The sequence below is a fragment of the Drosophila willistoni genome (genome assembly GCF_018902025.1).
Source record: "Drosophila willistoni isolate 14030-0811.24 chromosome 2L unlocalized genomic scaffold, UCI_dwil_1.1 Seg72.1, whole genome shotgun sequence".
NCBI lineage: Eukaryota > Metazoa > Arthropoda > Insecta > Diptera > Drosophilidae > Drosophila > Drosophila willistoni.
Genome location: NW_025814049.1, coordinates 161,910 through 183,641, shown reverse-complemented (window position 1 = coordinate 183,641; position 21,732 = coordinate 161,910). Strand labels below are relative to the sequence as shown.

At 37.8% G+C, this 21,732-nt stretch overlaps 1 protein-coding gene across 2 annotated transcripts; it reads right to left on the bottom strand.

Annotated features, from left to right (window-relative positions):
* Nucleotides 1–526: 526 nt before the first annotated feature.
* On the bottom strand, nucleotides 527–21,497 carry LOC6637945 (protein apterous). 2 transcript variants are annotated; one of them, XM_047010335.1, is made up of 8 exons: nucleotides 19,958–21,497; nucleotides 14,306–14,520; nucleotides 14,020–14,236; nucleotides 11,658–11,797; nucleotides 1,850–2,023; nucleotides 1,533–1,789; nucleotides 1,063–1,259; nucleotides 527–993 (listed from the first exon to the last, which is right to left on the bottom strand). In XM_047010335.1, the coding sequence occupies exons 1-8, from the start codon at nucleotides 19,994–19,996 to the stop codon at nucleotides 823–825; spliced, it is 1,410 nt and encodes a 469-aa protein (XP_046866291.1). In that variant the 5' UTR covers nucleotides 19,997–21,497; the 3' UTR covers nucleotides 527–822. The 2 variants fall into 2 exon arrangements, with proteins under 2 accessions (XP_046866291.1, XP_046866292.1); XM_047010336.1 differs by lacking the exons at nucleotides 11,658–11,797; nucleotides 14,020–14,236; nucleotides 14,306–14,520; nucleotides 19,958–21,497 and adding an exon at nucleotides 2,102–2,198.
* Between the last annotated feature and the right edge of the window lie 235 nt (nucleotides 21,498–21,732).

Below are 21,732 nucleotides of genomic sequence, written 5' to 3'. Positions count from 1 at the left end.
TGGATTGGGTTTTGTTTGTGTGTTATTTTCAGCGTTTTGCGAAGCAAATAGTAATACTACGATATATGCACTATTTTTGTTTTTCTTTTTTTATATAGATCGTTTCTCGTTAAACTAAATTCATCTCTAACTATAAAATCTGGGCAATAAATATTAAATTTATATGTATACATATATAGATATACATATATATGTACGTACATATGTATATAGTCTAATGTTTATGCTATGTATAATAATATTAACAATATCCGTGTGTCTAGGCAAATACATATGCTATAAGGTTCCAGTACATATTTACAAATGAACGATAGAATTATAGAAACAACTTGGAGGTGAAGGGAGGTATCGGAGGGTGGATGGATGGGATGGAGTTGGAGTTGGAGGAGCTTGGAGTTTTGATGCTAACGAAAGCCAACGAGCGGAGTTCTGGAGCTCTCTCTCTGAAACCCAGTAATTATAGTTGTCGGGGCAAAGTGCTGGCATTTTGGGCTAGAAGCAGCTACAAAAATACATATCAGATATATATAAAGATATATATATATATATATGCGCATTTCAACAGCTAGCAGCTTGTCTAACAACATCATTCTTTAGACATAATATTCATATATATTTGGGTATTATCCATCCATGCGAATGACACACTATGTGAGTGACATGGATTAGTCTGATTCGTTATCCTTTTGTATTTCTCTTGTTGTTTAGCTATTGTGGCCGAACCGCCAGCGAGCTTCGTTCGGGACAGGACAGGCAATTGTCACCGGAATTGGTGAGCTGCAGTCCATAGGCGGATGTCTCGTGATTCTCCCTCAGCAGCTGTTAGTCCATATTATGTGGCGGAGTACTGTTCGGACCGCCCATTATGAATGATGTGGGGCTATGCACAGAGATGCTATCCAGGTCCAAAGTGCCATCGCCCTTTTCCATCAGTCCTCCATCCTGTTTCATCATCATTCTGCGCCATTTTGCCCGTGCATTCTGAAACCAAACCTGGTGAAGAAGATGAAATAGTTAATACAGTGACTGTCATCAACCTAATCTATGATGAAGGCCACTTACCTGTAGGACTCTCTTTGGTAAACCAGTTTTCTGCGACAACTGTTTCAGATCCTTGGCGTCGGGATTGTGATTGATGGCAAAGTAGGACTTCATGGTGCGCAGCTGATGATGCTTGAACGATGTACGCATACGTTTGGTACGCGATGAAGCGCTCATGTGGGAACCGCGTCCAAAGTCCACATATTCGGTGTTGAGATCTGCAAAACAACAACAACAACAACAATTCGTATATATTCATTTTACAGCGTCTCATTCCCCAAGCAGTCCCCAGTTTTATGGCTGCGACTGCTGCTGCTGATGATTGGCGCCATCACCCATCATGCCCCATGTCCAGATCGTAGTGGCTATAAAGACCATGGCCACAACCACGACCACGACCAAGACCAAGACCACAAGAACAGCATGCTTGATGCTCCTCTTGCTGCTTTTATGGCTTGCTGCTTTTATGGTATGTAGTAGTGTGTACCCACCTATATTCGTGGTGAACGCCTCAATATCCTTGGGTTTACGCTTGCGCGGTCTACCCTTTTGACGCGCCGGCTGTGGCAGTCCGGTGATGACATGCGATGTGGGCACAAAGATGCCCGTAGGAACAATACTTCGACTGGGATCCGACTGTGGACTCGACGAGTCGTTGTGCGGTGAACCGAATTGCGTGCTATATGGATATGTGGCACTCATACTAGATGAGGCGGCGTCTCCTTCCCTTGCGATGCTATAGTGGGTTCTAATAGTAACGAAAAGGTTCAATAATGTTTAATAATTTGAAGAACTTCAAGATATTCACCTGCAGTAGATGAGGGCATCGATAATGCCATACTGATCGCCTTTAGTGAGCGGGGTATGGCAGACCGTGCAGCAGAAGCAGTTGACATGAAAGACCAAATTGCGGGCACGCATCACTAGCTCATTGGAGCTAATGGAGGCCAGGCAGCGCGAGCATCGGCGAGTACCGAAAAAACTGCAATAATAATAATAAGAAGAAGGAGAATGTCATTAACACAACCTCAAAAGTGGTTAAATTCCACTTCCAATCAACCTCAGCTCTCTCTCTCTTCCCCACCTCAGCCCCCACGCACTCGCTGGGCCTAGCACAATTATATAGGATGATGATGAGAAATATGTCGAAAACCCAAAATACATCCCACAAAATTATGATTTCTTAAGTAATAACATGTTTGGCAGGAAACAACCCGCGCCAACTCAGTTATAGTAATCATGGGGCATCCCAGACAGATAGAGATTTGGATTCTTCGATCTGACAATGAGTGGCCCGCAAACGCCTACTCATCGTCATCCCAGTCATCACCCAACATCAACATCATCATCATCATCGTCTTTGGCTACTGTTTTCACTTTCGCAAATGACAGATCAAAGATTACCAACATCGGGGTCCATAATCATTGGGGAGTTGCTGCTTGCTCTTTGCTGGTTTCGTGCCAAAAATGATGAGCCTGCCATTGCCATTTGCCATTGACTATGGACTATGCTGAAGACTATGTAGCCAAAAGCAAAGCAAAAAAAAAGGAAATGAAACATCAAATGCACGAGACACGCGATTTCTTTGACATTAATCAAAATAATTGGCGCATTTCACTTCAACTTCAACTTCGCTCAACAGACTCATTCTCACATTTTGTCGTCCGAAAAGGGGGCCTAGGCAGCTCCTTGCTCCAGCTCCACCAACAAGTAGACACCAAAAACCATTCCATATAAATTTATCATATTCATATATAGAGCGCACTTTAAGATCCCCACATACCTCACTCACTCTCTCTCTTTCTCTCTCTCTCTCTGTGTGTGTGTGTGTTCATTTTGGTTGAAAATTATTTGGGATGAGGCGCTGAGATTTTTGTCACATTGCCTTGTCTCACATCTTGTAGCTACACCACAACAAGGAAGGCTCCGACGGCAACGGCGACGATGGACTCTCACCCGATCTTTCACTTGGATCGTCTCCAGTCTACATACATCTGCCCTCCGTTGCCCCCTCCCCCCTTCTTTTTTTTTTTTGGGGTATGTGTGTACCTTGCGCTGAGCAAGACGTAAGCCCCATAAATAATATTAAACATGGATGCAGCAGGCAGCGTCAACATGCGACGCTGGGCCTGCTACCAACTCATAAAACTGTTTCAGGCCACAGCCTCTGCAGACTTTATTTCATGGGGCCCCAGCCGTCGCTGCTGACACGCCTCTTGCGCCCCCTCCCGAGAAAAGAAAAAAAGTAAAACAGAGACCCGCGCGAGAGAGCAAGAGAAAAATGAATTATGATTATTGCCATGTAAAAGAGCAGGCAAAATGTCAAAGTGACAACGCCTAATATATGATTATGTTTTCGACGCTCGAAATCTGATACTCTCACACACTAACACTGGACTGAGCGACCGACCGACCCATCCCGCTCCCAATCAGCTCCCAGCCTCCCAAACTCAACCGCAACGTCAGCTTTGTGATGTATGTAGATATATCTACATGGATATGGTGGATATGTGTGCTGTTTTGGCTTCTGGCGTTGCTGAGCTGGCCGCAGTTACGACTACTATTTCCCACCACATATCCGCATCCACATCCACATCCACATCAATCCCGGGACCCAACCCCGAGTCCAGTACATCAACTACCTCGGTTAACCGCATCGGATCGTTCAGTATCCTGCACTTGTTTCGTTGTACCCCGAAAACGTTCAGTAAGGTAGGCGTAACCCACTCAGATTGCCACACATCTGTGATGAGGGGGGATGACTGAAGGACGGAAGGACTAGAGGACTAGTGTGTGTGTCACCATGCAGATGCCTTTTGTCTGATATGCATTGTCGTGTCCCCTTGTGTGTCTATAGGAATCTGTCTCATATTTAATGTTGCTGTAGTAGAAAAGTCAAGTTTTTTGTTGCCTCTGATTACGCAAATAGATAAGTTGCAAGCGTCTGCGTCTGAAATGATAACGATAACAGCAGCACCACCATCGAAATCGTGGTTAAGTGGCGCACAGCGTTCCACTCTGCAATGGGCCACTCGCGGCCACTCGATGGCCTGATCTCGATGGGCAGCTAAAAAACCTGAATAGACTGAGCCAGCCAAAGACAGAGACAGAGAGAAACACTCTGGTTGTTTGGAAGGCGGAATACCACTCTATATATATGATGTATATGCATATGAATACGGCTCGGCTAAGGAGAAGTGCACCACTCCTGCACAGTGAAGTGTAAAACCGACGTGTGGCGCAACCGTCAGGTACGTCGGCCACGTTTTGTAACGTGAGAGCATTTGTAACGCGTTGAGGGATTGGGATTGGGATTGAGCGGCGATGGCGACGGCGACGGCGCTGTGTTGCGCTGCTTTGCTCTCAGGCTAAAGTTTCAAGTGCCACCCGCTGGTTCTCTGGCTCTTCCGATTACATACAACAACACCGGGAGGAGGACAAACAACAAGAGCAACAAAAACAACATAATCGGGGGCTGTAACACTGAATTTCCCAGCAGCAGAGCTGGAACTACCTAAAAACCCCCATCCATCCCAGAAACATCACCCCAGAAAAATAAACCCCGTTCAATGCATTTTGCAAATATTTCGTATTCGTTTTTTAATGCCGCTGCCGTGAGAGTTTCTCCTCAAATCGAAGGGAAGGGCTCTTGGACATCCCATGGTGATAATTCGATTCTAGGTTCTTCCTCTCTCTCTATGCCTAAACTTATACAATAATTATTTGCATTTTTTTTTTACTGCTAATGTGTGCAATGTTTTGGTTTTGTTATGACTCTCACAAGCTATTGATAAATCCTCTTCGAAAGAGATTTCTATATATTTCTGTTTTTTTTTTTTTACGTGTTAAATGCCCTGGAAAATTAGTTCGGGTTTGTTGTCTTTTCGTTGAGATTTGCGGTGGCATAAACAAACGATCTCTTAAGCCCTTTTGTGTTGTGTTGACCATTAGCATGAACGGTCTCAATAGTTAAACAATTTGATTTACATATTTAAACGTTCTTTAATGGGAGTTTTCCGGCTTCCAAGAAAACTAAAGAAGACCGCAACCCTATGCTTAGTGAAATTGTGTTTATAATTTTATAGTCGAGCTGATTAGATTAGCGCCCCCATTGTTAGTTGAAGCTTGATGGGATGCTTCCCCATCCCATCCTCATCCTAAGTATTTCGGCTCGTTTCATACCTTTCGCCCTATCATCTCTGCCCCTTCCCTTCCCTTCCGCCCTGTTCACTGTCTCTATCATATCATTTCGGCGTAAAATGATTTTTTAAGATGCCCATTAAACATTTTAATTATCGCGTTGCGCGCTGTGAATAGTTTTTTGTTTCTTCTTCTCTTTTTTTATATTTGTTCTTCCCATCTCTGCCAGCTGCAAGTGTCCAGAAAAGTTTAACCAAGCGAATGGCCTGCGGTGCCTCATGATCAGGGCTTAAGAGCAGGAGAGGGAGGAGGTAAAGGAGGACAAAAGACGTGAAACCTTTCCATCACAATGGAGTTAATGTAACTACAAGAAATGAAACCCAAGGATACCCATTTATTGAATCTACTGTGATTTTAATTTTCAGTTTTAGATATTTCTGTTTACATATTTAAGCGATGGGCCCCATTGTAGGAAGTGATATTGCGGCGCTACATGGGACACGGCACTGCTGACAAGTGCTCATAAAATATAAATACTGCGCTTTTTTCTCAGACTTTTTGTTGTTGTTGTGGTTTTGTGTGCATGTTTCCAACAACCTGAACTTTTGCTCAATCTTCTGACGACGCCAACACAAAGAAGACGACCTAAAGTTGATACTGTAAGAGGGTTTTTGAGGTAGATAGATGCCTACCGTTTTTTCTTTTTGGCTTTTTGGGGGCGGCCAAGTCGGCCCCTGGCTAGAACATAAAAAAAAAAAAGAAAACCTTCATGAGATTGAATCGTTAAACTGCCTGACCTGGGTTGTGGTTGTTTCCAGTTGCCTGGTTGTTTTTCAATTTCAAACGCGCTGGGCCTTCTTTTTATTTATATTTTTTTTATTTTTCAGAGGTTTTGGACCCCCTCAAGTTAATACTCATTCCATTTGCACTGTTTACTTAATGAATTCTTTAACGTTTTTTTTTTTTAGATTCCAGAAATTTTGGGTTGCTTTCCATCTCGGCTATCTCTATCTCTGGGTCTACAAGAAATTATTTTATTGCATAACGCGCGATTTCAGAGTGGTCGTAAATTCGGTGCTCGAGTCTCCTGCTCGTTGGCCACAATTAAATGGACGCGCTTGGCTGACTTTCAAAACTGTAAACATTTTATGCCAAACTTTTTTTTTTTATTTTTTTCTTTATTTTTATTCCACTTGCCTACTTCTGGTCACTGGTCGTGTCCCCCCATCATCATCGTCATCGAGGTAGAGAACGACGTTGTTGTTGTTGATTAAGACATTTTTTTAAGTCTTCACCCCAAAAAAGAAAGAAAAAAACTCATCCGAGTGGAGTTTTTTTTTGGCACACACACACACATTTTCCGTGATAACGAAGCCAATCAGCGGATGAGTTCTCGTTTCTCGCAATGAATGAAAAGCCAATCCCTAGTCTCCCAATATAGAGATAAAACTTATGACACTGGGCTTGCATCAATTTACAGTTTATTGGGGGTACAAGAAGAAGAAGCCTCACTGTAGAGGCCACCTGCCTATATGTCTACTCAGCCTGTCTTCGTTCGCCTGATAAATCCAACTGGCCTTATCCGTTATTGCCATCAGTATAACATCATCGTGATAGATAAGCACTTGCTGCTTGGACTTTTATGACACTGTCCACGAGATGTGGCCACGAAATATGCAGAAATGAGGTGACAGTATACAATTTTTATTTCTTCTCCTTCGTCGCTCTGTCCATCTGTCGAGTGGCAAATAAAAACAAGAATTGCATAGCAAAACAGGTACACACGGTGGTGCTGCATGATTGTAAAAATTTCATTGAGTAAGGGGGGGAGACAAGCCAAGGGAATGGATTGGGGGAACATAGCGACGATCGTATGCCAACAGAGCGGTAAGCTTACCATGCAACTGCAACGGTGTCGTATAATCCACAACAATCCAATTATTTGCTTTGAGAGCTTAAAACCTAAACAACGAAATTATGAACGGGTCTCTTGGTCTGGTCTCGATGGCAGCAGCAGCAGCACCACCGTCCAGAGAACTGAAACTGGAACTGGCAATGGACAACGGAGGCGGTGTGGCGATGCCAAACATGTGTTTTGATGACGAGATTAGTGAGAGACAAAAAGTGAATATACATACATATATGTATGTATCTATGTGAAATATGCATGTATGTATTTCTGGTCAACTGGTAGCCCAGGTGAACATATGTTTTAGAGCTTATCGGATATTTTGTTCACCGGCAAATTGCCATCTTAAGCACTAAGCGTTCCACTGTGAACCAATTACCAATGGTTTCCACCAATGAAGGTCATTTCGATTTCTGTGGTTTCTCCTTTCTCCTCAAATTCATAATCACTAAGATTTGTTTTTTGCAAATAAATCTTCTTGAAACTTATAGTAAATTTGGATTGATGTCAAAATATTAATTTAATTAAACTATTTATATTTCAACAAATTGCTCAATTCTGAATGTAATTTAATAGTTTTAGTGCCATAAATGAGTGAGTAGCTTCATTTGCACCTGCATAAATTTGTTGCCATGGCACTTACAAATAAATATTTTCGAATAAAAATTTAACCTAAGACAATTAAAATGTAATATTTTAAACGAATTCATAACATAAACAATCTTTAGTTTATTCATAACACCAAAATTATTTGTTCGACTTTCACATCATTCTTAATGAATAAATTTCGGGTATGTAAAAGGAATTAAAAGTTTAAAATGTTTTTACAATTCTTTTTTTTTGGAAATTACGAAATTACATATTTTTAAAGAATATAGGAAAGCTATTAGTCCAAATACTAATATATTTGTATTTTTAGATTGTGGTTTTGCTAGGTCAAAGATATTCTACTTAACTAATCTAGATATAATTCCAACCTAATGTTTGATCTGCCCAGTTGCAGATGGTACAAGAAGTCATTTTTATATTTCGTTTCCATGAGTTAGAAGCTCTTCATGAGCGATGTAACAGAAGCTTTTGGAACATGTTAATGTAAATACAGTGGTAGAAATTCCAATAATCTTAAACAAATAATATAATAAATTTTAATTTATACAAATCTAAGTTAACGATGATGTCTCCTCCAACACCTAATACAGGCTAAAGATATGCTTTTAACTAATCCTGAAAATCATTTAGGATTTCTTTTTAGAAATGACCAAAACTAAGGTTTCACATTTTATCTTTAAATTAAAGAATAATTTTTTGGTAGAGACTCTCAATTACTTTCTATTCTTATAGTAGATTTGGCTTATTTGTCTTTTCTTCTGATTTTAATCCGAAACGTTTCAAAAATTTGGTTTATTAAATTAAAAATTAAAAAGGTATATATACCAAAAAGGTTGCAAGTTTTAATAAATTTGATATTTAAGCTGTAAAATCAGGACAAAATCATGATATTATACCGATGGAAGAGACTGATAAGAATATGTAAATGTGAATAGTAACCAATAAAAACAATATGTAAATGTAAATAAAAGTTTTATCATAAGTAAGTCGTGATTTTTCTAAACTTTATTCCTAAATTGTTGAAATAAGTCTCTCTCAACTCAATGCATGCATGATCACACACATACGAATATATATATGTAACTTTGTATACTCTCTCTCGAGATGCGTTAAAGAGAACAATTACTCGATGAGAGACAAATAGAAGTTAGTCGCGAATAAACTGCACAACCAACCACACGCATTCTGTTTTATTATAACAATATAAATTGTTATAATATTAACTGAAATTGTTCATATATTTGGCATGTAACAAATTATTCACCAGAAAATGTTTAAGAACTAAACATTATTGAATTTTTATATATAATTTATATATGTATGTATGTATAAGTACTCTATTTTAACAAACTGATGAAATAAATTGAGTTGAATTAAATTAAAATATATGAAAATTGTGGTATTTTAAAGAGTAAAGTACCAAAAATCTAAATTTAAGAGATTTCTTTACTAAAGAATTCTTGTTTCTAAATTTTATACTAGTAATTAGGTTAATCATTAGTTGGTAAATAAAGATTTTTGCCAAAATTGGTTAAAACTGTATTAGTCAAATATCTGTCGTATATATTAGTTCAAACACAGAAGACAGTTTTCCTTTGTCCTTTTTTAATATATTTAAAAATTTGTAAAGAAGAAGTTATATATGCACCTCCACCTATTTCTGAATTTCACTTTCATCTGTTTATAAAGCATTTATGAGTAATAGAATGTTACAAATGTGATTAACTGAATGTAATTGAACTAAACATTACAAGTATCTTTAATTTTTGCTTTGATTTTCAATTTAAATAAAAATTTTTATGATGTATTTAATGTTTTTTGCAAAAATAAAAAACTTACAAATAATGTAACCACTAGAAAAACTAATGCCAACAACACACATCAATGAAATTTTAATACCACTTGAATAGGGGCAAATCACCTAAAGTCTAATTAAAAGTCACTTTCGTTAAGTATTTCAAAAGTTTGTTTGTTTTGTTTTTGTTTTTTTTTTTGTTTGTGTGACTTGTTACTTGGCAATTGATGGGCTTTGCATGCCACACAATTCGAGCGTATATTAAATATATGATTTTTATTTTTATTTATTTTGTTATTTTTTATTTCCATATAAAGCATGGGAAAAACATATGTTTAACTTGTATGCGATATTTTATATGAATTTTTATGCCCACCGACGCCGCGCCGTTCCCTGTTGTTGTTTGTTTTTTTGCTTTTCAATTTGACAAAACATGAATTTATTTCATTGGATGCGTTGATGTTGGTTCATTGGAATCCCTGTGCCTGGTCCCCATCATCATCCCTATTCCCATTCCCATTCCAATTCTCATTCCAACTCGACGACCCGAAAACACCCACAAGATTTACATACAGTTAACGGTGCATAGGGCATAAATTTTGCTGTTGCTCCCGACTCGGCGTTGTCATATATTTGACATGTGCAATATAAATCAAGAGAAAATGTGGATGATAAGAGACAGAGATAGGGAGAGAGAGGGGAATAAGAGGTCGCTACATGGCCACGGGTTTCGATTTGATTGATAATGCCAAAGCCGCCGGAATGAAACGAAACGAAATGAAACATTACGGCGGAATGGATTGTGTATGACATGACATGGCGGTCGCCAAGCGCATCCCCCCCAAAAAAAAAAAGAAGCTGACAGATCCAGACCAGATCCGACCCGTCTGTGTGTGTGTGTCTGAGTGTGAGTGAGTGAGAGTGGAAGCGGAGCGAAGCGGTTGCGCCACAAACAAGACACAGATACTCATACGACCCCAGTTGCAGTTGCAGCCACAGCCGCAGCCGCAGACTCCGATTCCGATGCTGTTGCTGACTCCATCTCCGACGGCAACGGGCTATGGCAACTGGGAATCCGACTACGATGATGCATACATATATTTTGAAATATGGAGCGGTAATAAATGTCACAAGAATCATTTGAGAGGAAATACGAGTGACGAGCGTGACTTGCATTGAATTTATGGTACGCCGAGCAGAAGGCAAAAGTTGTGAGAGAGAGAGAATATTTGTAGTTATTCGGTGCACCGCATCAATGATAAACTTTTCTGATTTACGCAGTTTCAAGGCAGGTGTTGCTGCTGCCTCCTCCTCCTCCTCTCCCTTCTCCAGCAGAGTTTACCAACAAATCGCTGAGAGGTAAATGGGAAGGGGATCATCATACAATTGAAGGAAATGCCAGCGGATCTGGATATTTTTTGGTATAATTATAACCTGTTTCTGTTTCCATTTTGTCGATGCGCTATTCTTGCGTGTTTTGTTGCAGCGCGTGAAATTGCATTGCTGCAGCTTCCTATTTCCACACTCATACAAAGTAGGAATGAAAGCAAAGACGAGGAGAGGAAGGGGGCGGAAGGCACCCACCCAAGCAAAGAGTGTCAACCAGGGTTTCAGGCCTCACATTCAGGCCACATCTCAGCCGTCTTGGCCGTCTTCGACTCCGTCGTAAAGGGGTAGCGTGCGCCGAGGTGAGTGAGCGTTCTTGAGAATGCAGCGGAATGCAAGCAGCAGAACACACGCAGACCCATTCAGCCACGCGGAGGAGTAGTGTTGGTAGTGTCTATGGGCATGGCATTGGAATTGGTGTTTTTGGTTTTGGTGGTGTTGGTGGTATCTCCGTTGCGGTCTGCTTCGCCTCGTCACCGTCATACGCTTAGCCTTCGCACAGTGGTGCAAAACAATGACGTTGGCTTTTGGCGGCTTTCGGGCTTTCGGAAAAGCTGCATGCATAAATATTTCATTTGCGTGTTTGGAAATCATTTTCTAGTCAATGTCTTGCCATGGAGGTTTGAGGTTTTATCTGATTCATCAGACTTAGGCCCCATTGCGCCCTACAATCCCTACAACACACACACACACTCACATACACACACTCACATTGAGAGTGAGTGTAAAAGTTACTTCCCAGAAGTCGTCTCTTGGCACTCCGACCTGCGACTTACCTATAATAATCGTTTTTGCAATAAATGTTGCCATCACGTGAGTAACATGAGGATTCCCGTTCCAGCGGTTGCCGACATGCATAGCACTGCAAGCAGCTGGCATGCCAGCGTTTTTCCACAGCGGAGAGGTAGAAACGATCCTGCAAAGAAAGAAAGAGAGAGGGAGAGCGGTAAGGCGGGGTGCATTCCATAAATGACAGATTACATATGAATTCGTATAGCGGATCATAATGGTTCCGACAAAGAGTTTATAACTACAACAACAGGTGATATCTTACACTCGAAATTTTAATTTAATAATAACAACTACAAAGACACTAAACTATGACGTGCATCCGCGATTATAATTCAATAAAGTTCAACGACTTCTTTCGAATAATTAATAAACTTTGCTTAAGCTTAAGAAGATTACCTTTGCATTATTTCCATAATTACTACTACAAAGAGAGAAAGGGAGAGACAAGCTTCCTTATTATTATTTCAATACTAACTCAACTGACCTTAACTTAAGAATAGTATCAACCATACCAATTCAACGAAATGGCTTAATCAGAATGGCTTAAGCTTCCTTTTTTCACTGTGGTTTTAAACCGGTTTAAACACAGAACTCCATTTTGATGCCCTGTGGCAAAAACGTTTTTTAAGAAGAAAACCAAATTCACTCAAGGGAAATTTTTTAAATGTTGCTTAACTCAAACAAACACTAAACACAACCAAGTGAAAGTCTGTGAGTAAATCTTGAAATCATCCATATAGAACATTTGTGTCTAGAGATCAAATTAACGCACATTTTAAAGCTCGATAGAATATTTAAGAAATAATAATAATATTTGCCGAAAAAAACGATAAATGTTCATCTTATTTATGCATAGTCATAGGTTATTGGAACAATCAGATTGAAAACACTTTAATAACGATTTGTCTATCAAAATATTGACAAAACTATTGGTGATAAATTTTGAAACGTTTCTCAGAGTCTTTCCTGAACTTTTTCTCTCTGCACTAAAATATTATTTTCCTGTAACTAAGTATGTGTATATTAAATTTATGAACTTCTATTAAGTTGTGTAAATTAATATTGTGTAACTAAATGAAATTGTTTTTTTTTTTTTTGTTTTTGTTCATTAGCTCTAAGTCTACTTGATAATATAACACCAAGAAGACTAAAAAGATGACATATGTATATTAGATCTTCCAAATAGAACTTAACTTTTGTATGAATACTTAAGTAGATTAAACATCTGTACAACGTAGAGTTTATATATAATAGTTGACTCAGTGGAGCAGAGTATTCCTGTTATGTTTAATGTATCTCCAAATTTACTTATTGTTCAAGGACAGATTGTAAATAAAAAAAAAGTATATTCAAAATCTATCCAGACATGGACAATGATTAAATTTAATGACTAAATGAAATGAAAATGAAATTTAGAGTGTTAGCAATGTCTGTCATTGAATAAAATGCAAAGCTAAAATATTAATATTTTCTAATTTAAACAGAGAACTAACTACAATACATAATGAAGAACGCAAATATAACGTTAGAAAAAGTTTGTAATAATTCAATTGAAAATAATTCATAATCTCTACGCACTCTGAGCTTTATTTTAAATTTAAATCTATGTTTTATAATTTAACCAACTTTTGGGTTTTGTTGTCCAAAGACAAAAAATTTTTCTTTCATTTAGCAACCTTTTTGCTTCGATTATTTCCCTTGATTTAGATTGCAAGAAGACTATTGACAGATCGAAAATATTTAATATGTTGCTGTAGTTTAGTAATGTATGAACATTTTAAACATTACATTACAAATTAGGACTTCTTTAAAATAGTTTAAAATCTAGGAACAGGATAATGTAAATCGTTTATTTTCGACCGCTTTTGGGATACTTGAGAAAAACAAAGTTTTAGAAACTTTTTAATATCAAGTTTTGGAAATTCAATAAAAAATTTTTATGAATTCAGCAAAAATTACATCGCTGTCTGATATTTTTCGAATCAGGGTTCCTTTTTTCTGCTCAAAAAATTCAAAACAATGGCAACAATTGCTCTAAAATCGCATTTGAAATAAAATAATTTACCCAATAATAATTAGCTAAAAACAATCTGAATTTATTACTAACGTTTCAAATGAAAAACTATTTCGTTAAATTATAAATTTAATCGCAAAAATTGTAATGTTCTTACTTTGTCTTTCTTTAAGAATTTTTTGATTTTTAATTTCTATAATTTGCTTTCTTTAAAAACTAACATTTTATTTTTTTCTTCTGTAAAGTACATATAGATTGACTAGACAGTCTAAAGACTATCTTTAACTAATTTATCTAATATTATGAAATAGTTAGAGAGAAGAGACGCTTACCTGGATTTGTCGCCCACAGCCGGCGCAATCATCTAAACTTCGGGTTATTTTGCTATCGTTGGTGGACTCGGGACTGCTGGGCGGTCCGTAGGGTTCCGTTTTGAATGATATTCCCGATGTGGTCTCATCACTGACTTCGGTGCAGTCCGTGCGACTGCGGCTAATCGAGAATTTGGCCGTGGAGTCTTCGAATGTGGCGCGATCGGCGGTTTCATAGCTGGACCAGACGTAAAACATATTAGTTCGATTTATACATTTGGATTAGTTGAGTGGTTTTTTGGCTTACCTTCTAAATGACTCACTGCTGCCGTATGCATTGCCAAATGGCTTTGTACTGTGATCACAAATATCTGGACACGAGGATGAGGAGCATGTGCGAAACAATGGGTGATTGTTATTTGCACCTGCAGCACTGCCACATTGATTGCTCCCTTGATGTGCTACAGGTGGTGTTGGACTTTTCTCCCTTGCGCCGGGCCCAAGAAATCTTGCGCTCTGCTGCTGTAATTTGCGAGCAATAAAAACGGATTTATGCATATGTTAATAGTCATGCTGGACAGGCAGAAAAATAATTTAACCCCCAAGAGGATAATCAAAGTGGGAGTGGCACGATATGTGAGATACGCTTATGGCTCATTGCTGTCTCACTCAGCTTTGAAATATTTTATTTTTGAGAATCATTTTCGAGGCTGTTCACCAAATGGTGCATTTAATTTTCAATGGCTATGGCGGCACAGGCAAAGTCAAAGTTGATTTCAATTAAAGAAACAAAAAGTTTTCGCGTTTTTCCAAGAAAACGTTGCGCGACATTTGAGACACTCTAACATATGAGGGAAACCTACTCACAGTAAAGAAGAGAACAGGTCCTATACACATACATACATTTACCCCATTGCCCAGGCCAGAACAAACGATGCTCATGATGATGATGATGATGAGGAGAATGATGATGCCAGTGCATTCATTGAAAAACACCATATTTCTCGAGTACCTACTGATGCTGTCGGAGCGGAGTAAACACAGAGACAGGGCACGGACTGGGAACTGGGGACTTGGGACAGAAATCAGACAGACATCATGTCGCACATTTGCCAAGTAAAAGATCTCATACAGGCAATTCTGTTGTGCTCACGTCTCGCCTCGCCACGAATCATCGATGCTCCAGTTTACTTATTTTTGATTAATTAGTTGAAAATAGATTGCAACTGTGCGCCAATCTCCATCTCCCTCGGTCTGTTTTGTTTTAGTTATACTTTTTTTTTTTGTGAGTTAGAAGGATGACAGGTTTTTCGCCTTTTTTTTCTGTAGAAACAAATAAAACTTCACTTTGTTTTGTGTTCATGTCTGAGTGTGTGTGTGTGTGTGTGTGTGTGTGGATTGCTTTAGCCGATTTTATGAAATTTACAAAATATTTTGTCATGTACATATTTGCTTGTATTTGCTTGAGGAACACGTTGTTACCTTAAGGGGAATAACAACAACAACAACAACAACATATGAGGAGGCTCATGCCAAAAAAAAAGAGCAGAAAATATCAAAACATTCGTCGTGCATTTCTGGCTGCCATCTTGGTTCAAGATTTCGCCATTTTGGTTTTTTGCGCTTTTTAGGCCTGAATCACTACTACATAATAGTAACTGCTATCTACAAAAATGTCCATTGACAAGGCATAACTACATTTCTTACAAATGCGTTCCCATTACTTAACCTCAACTCAACATGTTGTTACTTATTGCAAAAAAAAAACGAACTAAACACACCTAGACACCTACAGATATGCGTATTAGCCAACGTGGTGTGTGTGCGTGTGTGTGTGCAGGTGTGCGAGTGTAAGCACAGGTGAACCAACTATCTCGACAATATGCAAAGTATTTCAAATTAATAACAAGAAATAGGTAAACTCGCTCATTTAATTCATGTGCTTGTAAATATATTCAAAAGTATTTAAAGTTAAAAACTCAAAGCATGTAGTTTAAAGTTTTGTTATTAAATTATTTATTTACTCATACAAAAAACCTTTGAAACTTTAATGAAATCTCTTATATGCCATATTATCTATTTACTCATATTTTATATGGCATATAAGCACTAAAAAATTAAGAGATTTCATAAAAGTTTTAAAGGTTTTTTTGAGATGGCCAACTTGAAATCATTCGAAAATGAAAATGAACGAAATTTACATTTATAAAATTTGTTTATTATTTGACACGTTGACTGCTAAGGTCATTTCCAGAAAACTGGCCAAAAATGACATTTTTATTTTTCCACATTATATTACTAAAAACTCTAGACCATTGGTATTATCAAAAATCAAAAATGATGTTTTTTAAAGGAGAAAAATATAGCCAAACCCAGAATTTGTTTTTTTTCCAGAAGCCATTTATGAATAATAACACTATTATAATACGGTTTTACTCTTGGCTATACAAAAAGTGGTAGTTTTAGGTAGTACGAGTTATCTCGTAGTTGGCTTCCTGGAAGGGAAATCATACTATGAGTTATCTCGTAGTTGGCATCGCTGCGAATATTTATTTTCCATTATACTTATTTAAGTTTTAAGATAAAAACTTTGTATGCAACTTTAAGACAACTCTTTTTTGGCTGGTAGATTGAAATAGAAGAGCAAGTTGAGGAAAAATATGAATTAAACTCAATAGAAAACAACTTTAGCTTGTTTGAGATTCGATAATTGAAGAGTGGAAATATTCCCCATATGGAAGTTGTGTTGAATTTTATGTTATTACAAATTGGGCCTTATAACAGCTAAAAATATATTGGCCGATTTGTTATTTAGCAATGTATACCCATCTTATGGCACAAATGTAATAATCAGTAAGAAACAAAGAAGGATTGTAATAAGAATCATAGATTCAAAAGATGGATAAAAGGACAAATGAGATATATGTATGTACATACATACATTTATGAAATGATATAGAATATAAAAGACCTAAGGACTTTGTAGGTAATGGTTTAAAAAAATTCAAATAATATCTGTAATAAATGAAAGCACTTTGATATATTTAAGAACTTATTCCAATAGTTGTAAGTAAAACTTAGATTCCCACGCTGATCAAGAATTTATATAAATTATGGAGTCAAAAATCTCATCATTCTCTGGGAAGCAAACAAACATGTAACACCAAATATCTTAGTTAATCTACCTAGTCGGTGGCTCAGTGGAGACCCACTAAATTTATAATTCTGTTGTTCTCGATTTCAAACCCTTCCCGACGTAGGTGGAGTTTCGCCCTGATGAAGCAATACTAAAACGTAGTTCCGTCGGGGCTTAATGGAAACGATTGTGGATAACGAATAAATATCATAGTTAGTTCACTAAGATCCTAAGTTTCTTTAAATTTGACAAAATAACTAATAACTAATCACACACAAGATTGATAAAGTATCTACAGAATGACGCAGTCCTCGGTAGATGAGTTGTCTAAGTGGCCCAGTCATTTAGTCAACTGAACAACGAGGATCCGGGTTCGAATCCCAGGCTAGTGTATGGATGTAGTTTTCGTCTAAGCCGAAGGCCTTAGTTGCCAGTGCTTGTAAAATATAGTTAGGTTGATAGTTTATAACTATATCCTATACTTTAATAATAATAATAATCTACAGAATGATATAATTTGTATGTATGTATATAAGATACAAAAAAACAAACTTTTAATAGGGGTTACAATTTAGTTTCCTTTTTCAATTAATACAATACTTTTCGTTGTTACGATATTGTGTGATTCTTAAGAAGTTATCCAGTAAAAGAATATAGGGGAATTAACCCTCCCTTACTTTGCTTCCAAAGTCAATCAGCATTCAGAGAACAAAAGACTTAAGCAAAATCTGAACTCACTCCTGCTTGAAATTTATTAAATATTGTGCACATTAATAATGCACAATAAGTAGGTATATACAAAACAATTGAAATTTTATGCTTCAATACAGAAATGATTTCAAAGCCGTAGGTAATTGATTAATTTATGAACAAATTAGATAGAGTGAAAAAGGTTTTGCAAATTTCGCAGCTAAAAGGATGTAATGACAATAACTGGCCCAATATATAAAGCGTTTTTTGTTAAGACTGATAACCTTGTGTCTTGCACGTGCCGCATTTGTTAAAGTTTATAAATAAGAGACTTTTTAAACAAAAGTATGATATACTCATTTTCTAATAGTATTTAAACTATTATAATTGCTTTCTGCTAACTTTTTGAATTCTGAATCATAAATCTCTAGACACAAATATTCCAACAAAGTTTTTAAACGATGAGTTCATTTCAAATTTATACTAATGACTATATAAATTGCTCTTTAGTCTTGCCTTTTGCAGTAAATGTAATTTTAAACGCTCTATTCGATTGAGTTGTACAATAAAATAAATACATTTGATTGGATATAACCAGTTTTATAGCCAAATAAATCAATATTATTGTAAAACTCAAGTTAAAATTAAATGAAATTTCTATGTCTTAATTTGCCGGCAATATAGTGAGATATATTGTATAATGATATCTGGTTTATTTTCCAATTGATAATAATTGATTCTAAATTAATTGCCAGTTATTACAATTTGTAAGTGTTGTAAATGTTGATAGATATCATACAAACATATAATTTTTGGTTGGAAATGTTATCTCAACTTTAATGGTACAGTTTTGAATTTAACACGTCTAACAATAAGGTAAAACAAGTTGGGAATTATACCAGTCACACTTTGAGTTTTAGAGCGAAAAGTGCAAGAAACTAAACGGTTAAGAAAAATGTACCAAAAATTAAATCCTTTCGTTTAAATTAAATGTTAAGTGATAATCTAAAGATCGGCATTATTCATTTCATTGATGATTTTGATTGTGTAACTAAAGTGTTAAGAAGATGAGGTTTTCATAGTGAAATTTCCACCCAAAGATATAAATACTATTTTTTAAACAACTAATGTACAGATTCTTCTTCCTATATGTTTTATTGTTTTATTCACCCAACTAATATCTTGTTAAATATTGCATAAGTGAAAGGAAAGCCAGGTATCCATTAAGCATCCATTATTCCACTACAACTTGAGAGACATACGAATTAGAAGTCTTATTATACTAAATTGAATAAATCCAAACATATTAAGAAAGTGTATTTAGTACAGCGGAGCAATTTCAGATCTGATTATTCATTCGAAATTTTCAAATTTGTTAAGAAATAATCCCACTTAAGTTAGAATACGAAAGCATCGTAGATTGATGATAATAAAATGTGACGATTACGTCCGGATAGAGGCTGTATTGATAGATAGTAGAAACAACTCAAATTCGAAATGAAAGATAAGATGGGCTTGAACTGCACAGAACACACTTTGCTCTGACACACTCATTGTTGTGACGATACCCTTGGGCTGTGGGCAGTTTGGGAACCAAAAGCTCATCTCAGCTAAATCTGATCTGTTCTATCGAGAACACACCCAGCAAGAGCATTGGTAATCGCACAAAATTCCCCATAGTACGAGAATTCCTTTGAATTATACTACACACGATGTGGATTTCAAAATGCACAAGGGGGTTTCTTATCAGTACGGCAGTGGCCTTTGCTGTCGCCGTCTGTCCGTCTGTCCGTCCGTCCGTCCGTTTTGTTGTCTGCCGGGACCGTGCTATTGCTGTGCTTGGTTTGTGCTAGCTTTTCGGTCTGGTATTGATAACATTGGTAACCCGGGTTTTCGAGATAAATCACAAATTAATCAGCACTCTGTGTGGATCGTGGACCTAATGCTGAGTCAAGTGTGTGTGTGTCCAACGATCACAACTGACAATGAGTTGAAATGAGATGTTTCATAAATTTGTCAGGCACAATCATTGACAGGGATGTCTGATGGGCTTATCGTGGACGCTGCCCCCCAATTTGAACTCCAACTCCAATCCCAATTCCCAATTTGACTCTTGATTCGTTTGGAACTTACCCAATGCATCACAGGGCGCTCCTCGGTGCAGACGCCCATGTGCGTCTTTTGGAATGACACGAGGTCTATTTCCAAGGATGATGTCTGTCGCGGGTTGTATGTTCGTTGCTTTTTATCCGTTTGACGTGTTGAGTATTGTGGAGAAGGCTATGGCGGTATATTGGTCCTGATTAATCCTGACACTTGTCGCATATATATATATATATATGTATAAGTATATATTTTTGTATATATCTATGTTGGGTATACGTTTGGCGTATGATTGTTATTGCTGCCACTTGGACCTGCCAGATAGAGACAGCTTAATTTACGATCGAGTTGGGGCGAAAACACTCTTTTGAACGTTGTCGATTTATGGGCTTAAGATTTTATGTGCACTTTTATTGGCATGTTTGGCATCTTCTCTTCTTGAATTTAACAATTCTTCGCTGGGCTTTTGAAGACGTTTATTGTGGTATACCAATGCATATGCATGTGCAGGTGTGTGTGTGTGTGTGTGTGTGTGCGTATTGAGATTTATTATTGTATTGGTTAATAATTCACTAAATATGAATGTAGATTCGATATCTTCTATTATTTTTTGTATTCTTTTCTTTTTTAGATTCAAGGTAATTTAAGGAACATTAGGGTCACACACACGAGCACACAGATGACGAGGACGATGACGATGATGGAGACACACGCACACAATCACACGAAAAAACACACAGCACCATCAACAACAACAACAACAGAACAACAGCAACAACACAAACACAGACACAATTCACTTGACTCGATGTCAGGTAGATATAGGTAGATATAGGCTCCTGACCGCACGGACTACGATCGCGGCGGCGGCAACGGCAACGGACAAGCGACACCGGTTGCAATGTCAGCGACGGAGAGAGAGAGACAGAGACAGAGCCAGAGAGTTCCAAATTAATTTATGACATTAATTTACGAGACAGCGCGAGAGAATGGCACTCCGAAATCCAAATTGAGTGGTAGTGGGTCGTTCTTTCTGTGTGTTTTTTTGAGGACACATTGGAGATCGGTTCGAGTTTCTACGGCAGCCCAAGATGTTAGCTACTGATAAGGCATTAGTGAGGCGGATGCGCCTCGGCTTTTTAGCTCTTTATTGCCGACAGATCCCACCGATCGTACTTTAGGTGACTTCTTCTTTTTCTTTGATAACTAAATAAGCAGCTGCGTCCAGGTCATAGGTCGTGCAAAAACGCCGACGGCGGGGGTTAGGTTAAAGGTGCTCCAGACAGAAGGTGATAGAGTGGTTAATGCCCGCGGCAAAACAGCCACTAAGATTGTTTTGCTCTGTCGAATGGGGAAAAGCTTCCGCGTTACACGTTTTCCAAATCCACGCACACACGTGTGAGTTACGACGGTTTTTTCTTTCTTGTTTCTTTTCACGCGACAACCAAAAAACAACTTCGATGACTTCGCTCAAAAGCCTCAGACTCGAATTCGTGTTCGAAAAATAACGTATCCGTACCCGTTCACCGGAGCTCTCGCGTGCACACAACCAGTCAGTAGTGCTGCGTAACTGGGAATGTTTGCTCAGAACGTTCGGACGTAATCCCTCCCTGGCTCTGGGTCTCTCGTAGCTAGCAGTTCGTTAGTTCGTATCTGTGTGTCTGCTTGTATCTGTGTGTATGTGTGCGTCTGTACTCTCGTGTGTGCGTGTGTTGGTGGTTGTTAGTGTTGGTGTGCTGGTATTGGGGGTTCATATTGCCTACTCTTTTACTCTCCCTGTCTGCCATTGCGGCAAATGGCGGCGC

Coding starts and splice junctions, on each gene's coding strand:
- LOC6637945 (XM_047010335.1), bottom strand. CDS start 19,996: ATGGGCGTCTGCACCGAGGAGCGCCCTGTGATGCATTGG. Junction 14,237..14,305: donor AGCAGTGAGTCATTTAGAAG/GTAAGCCAAAAA, acceptor CGTCTGGTCCAG/CTATGAAACCGCCGATCGCG. Junction 2,024..11,657: donor TGCAAAAACGATTATTATAG/GTAAGTCGCAGG, acceptor TTATTATTGCAG/TTTTTTCGGTACTCGCCGAT.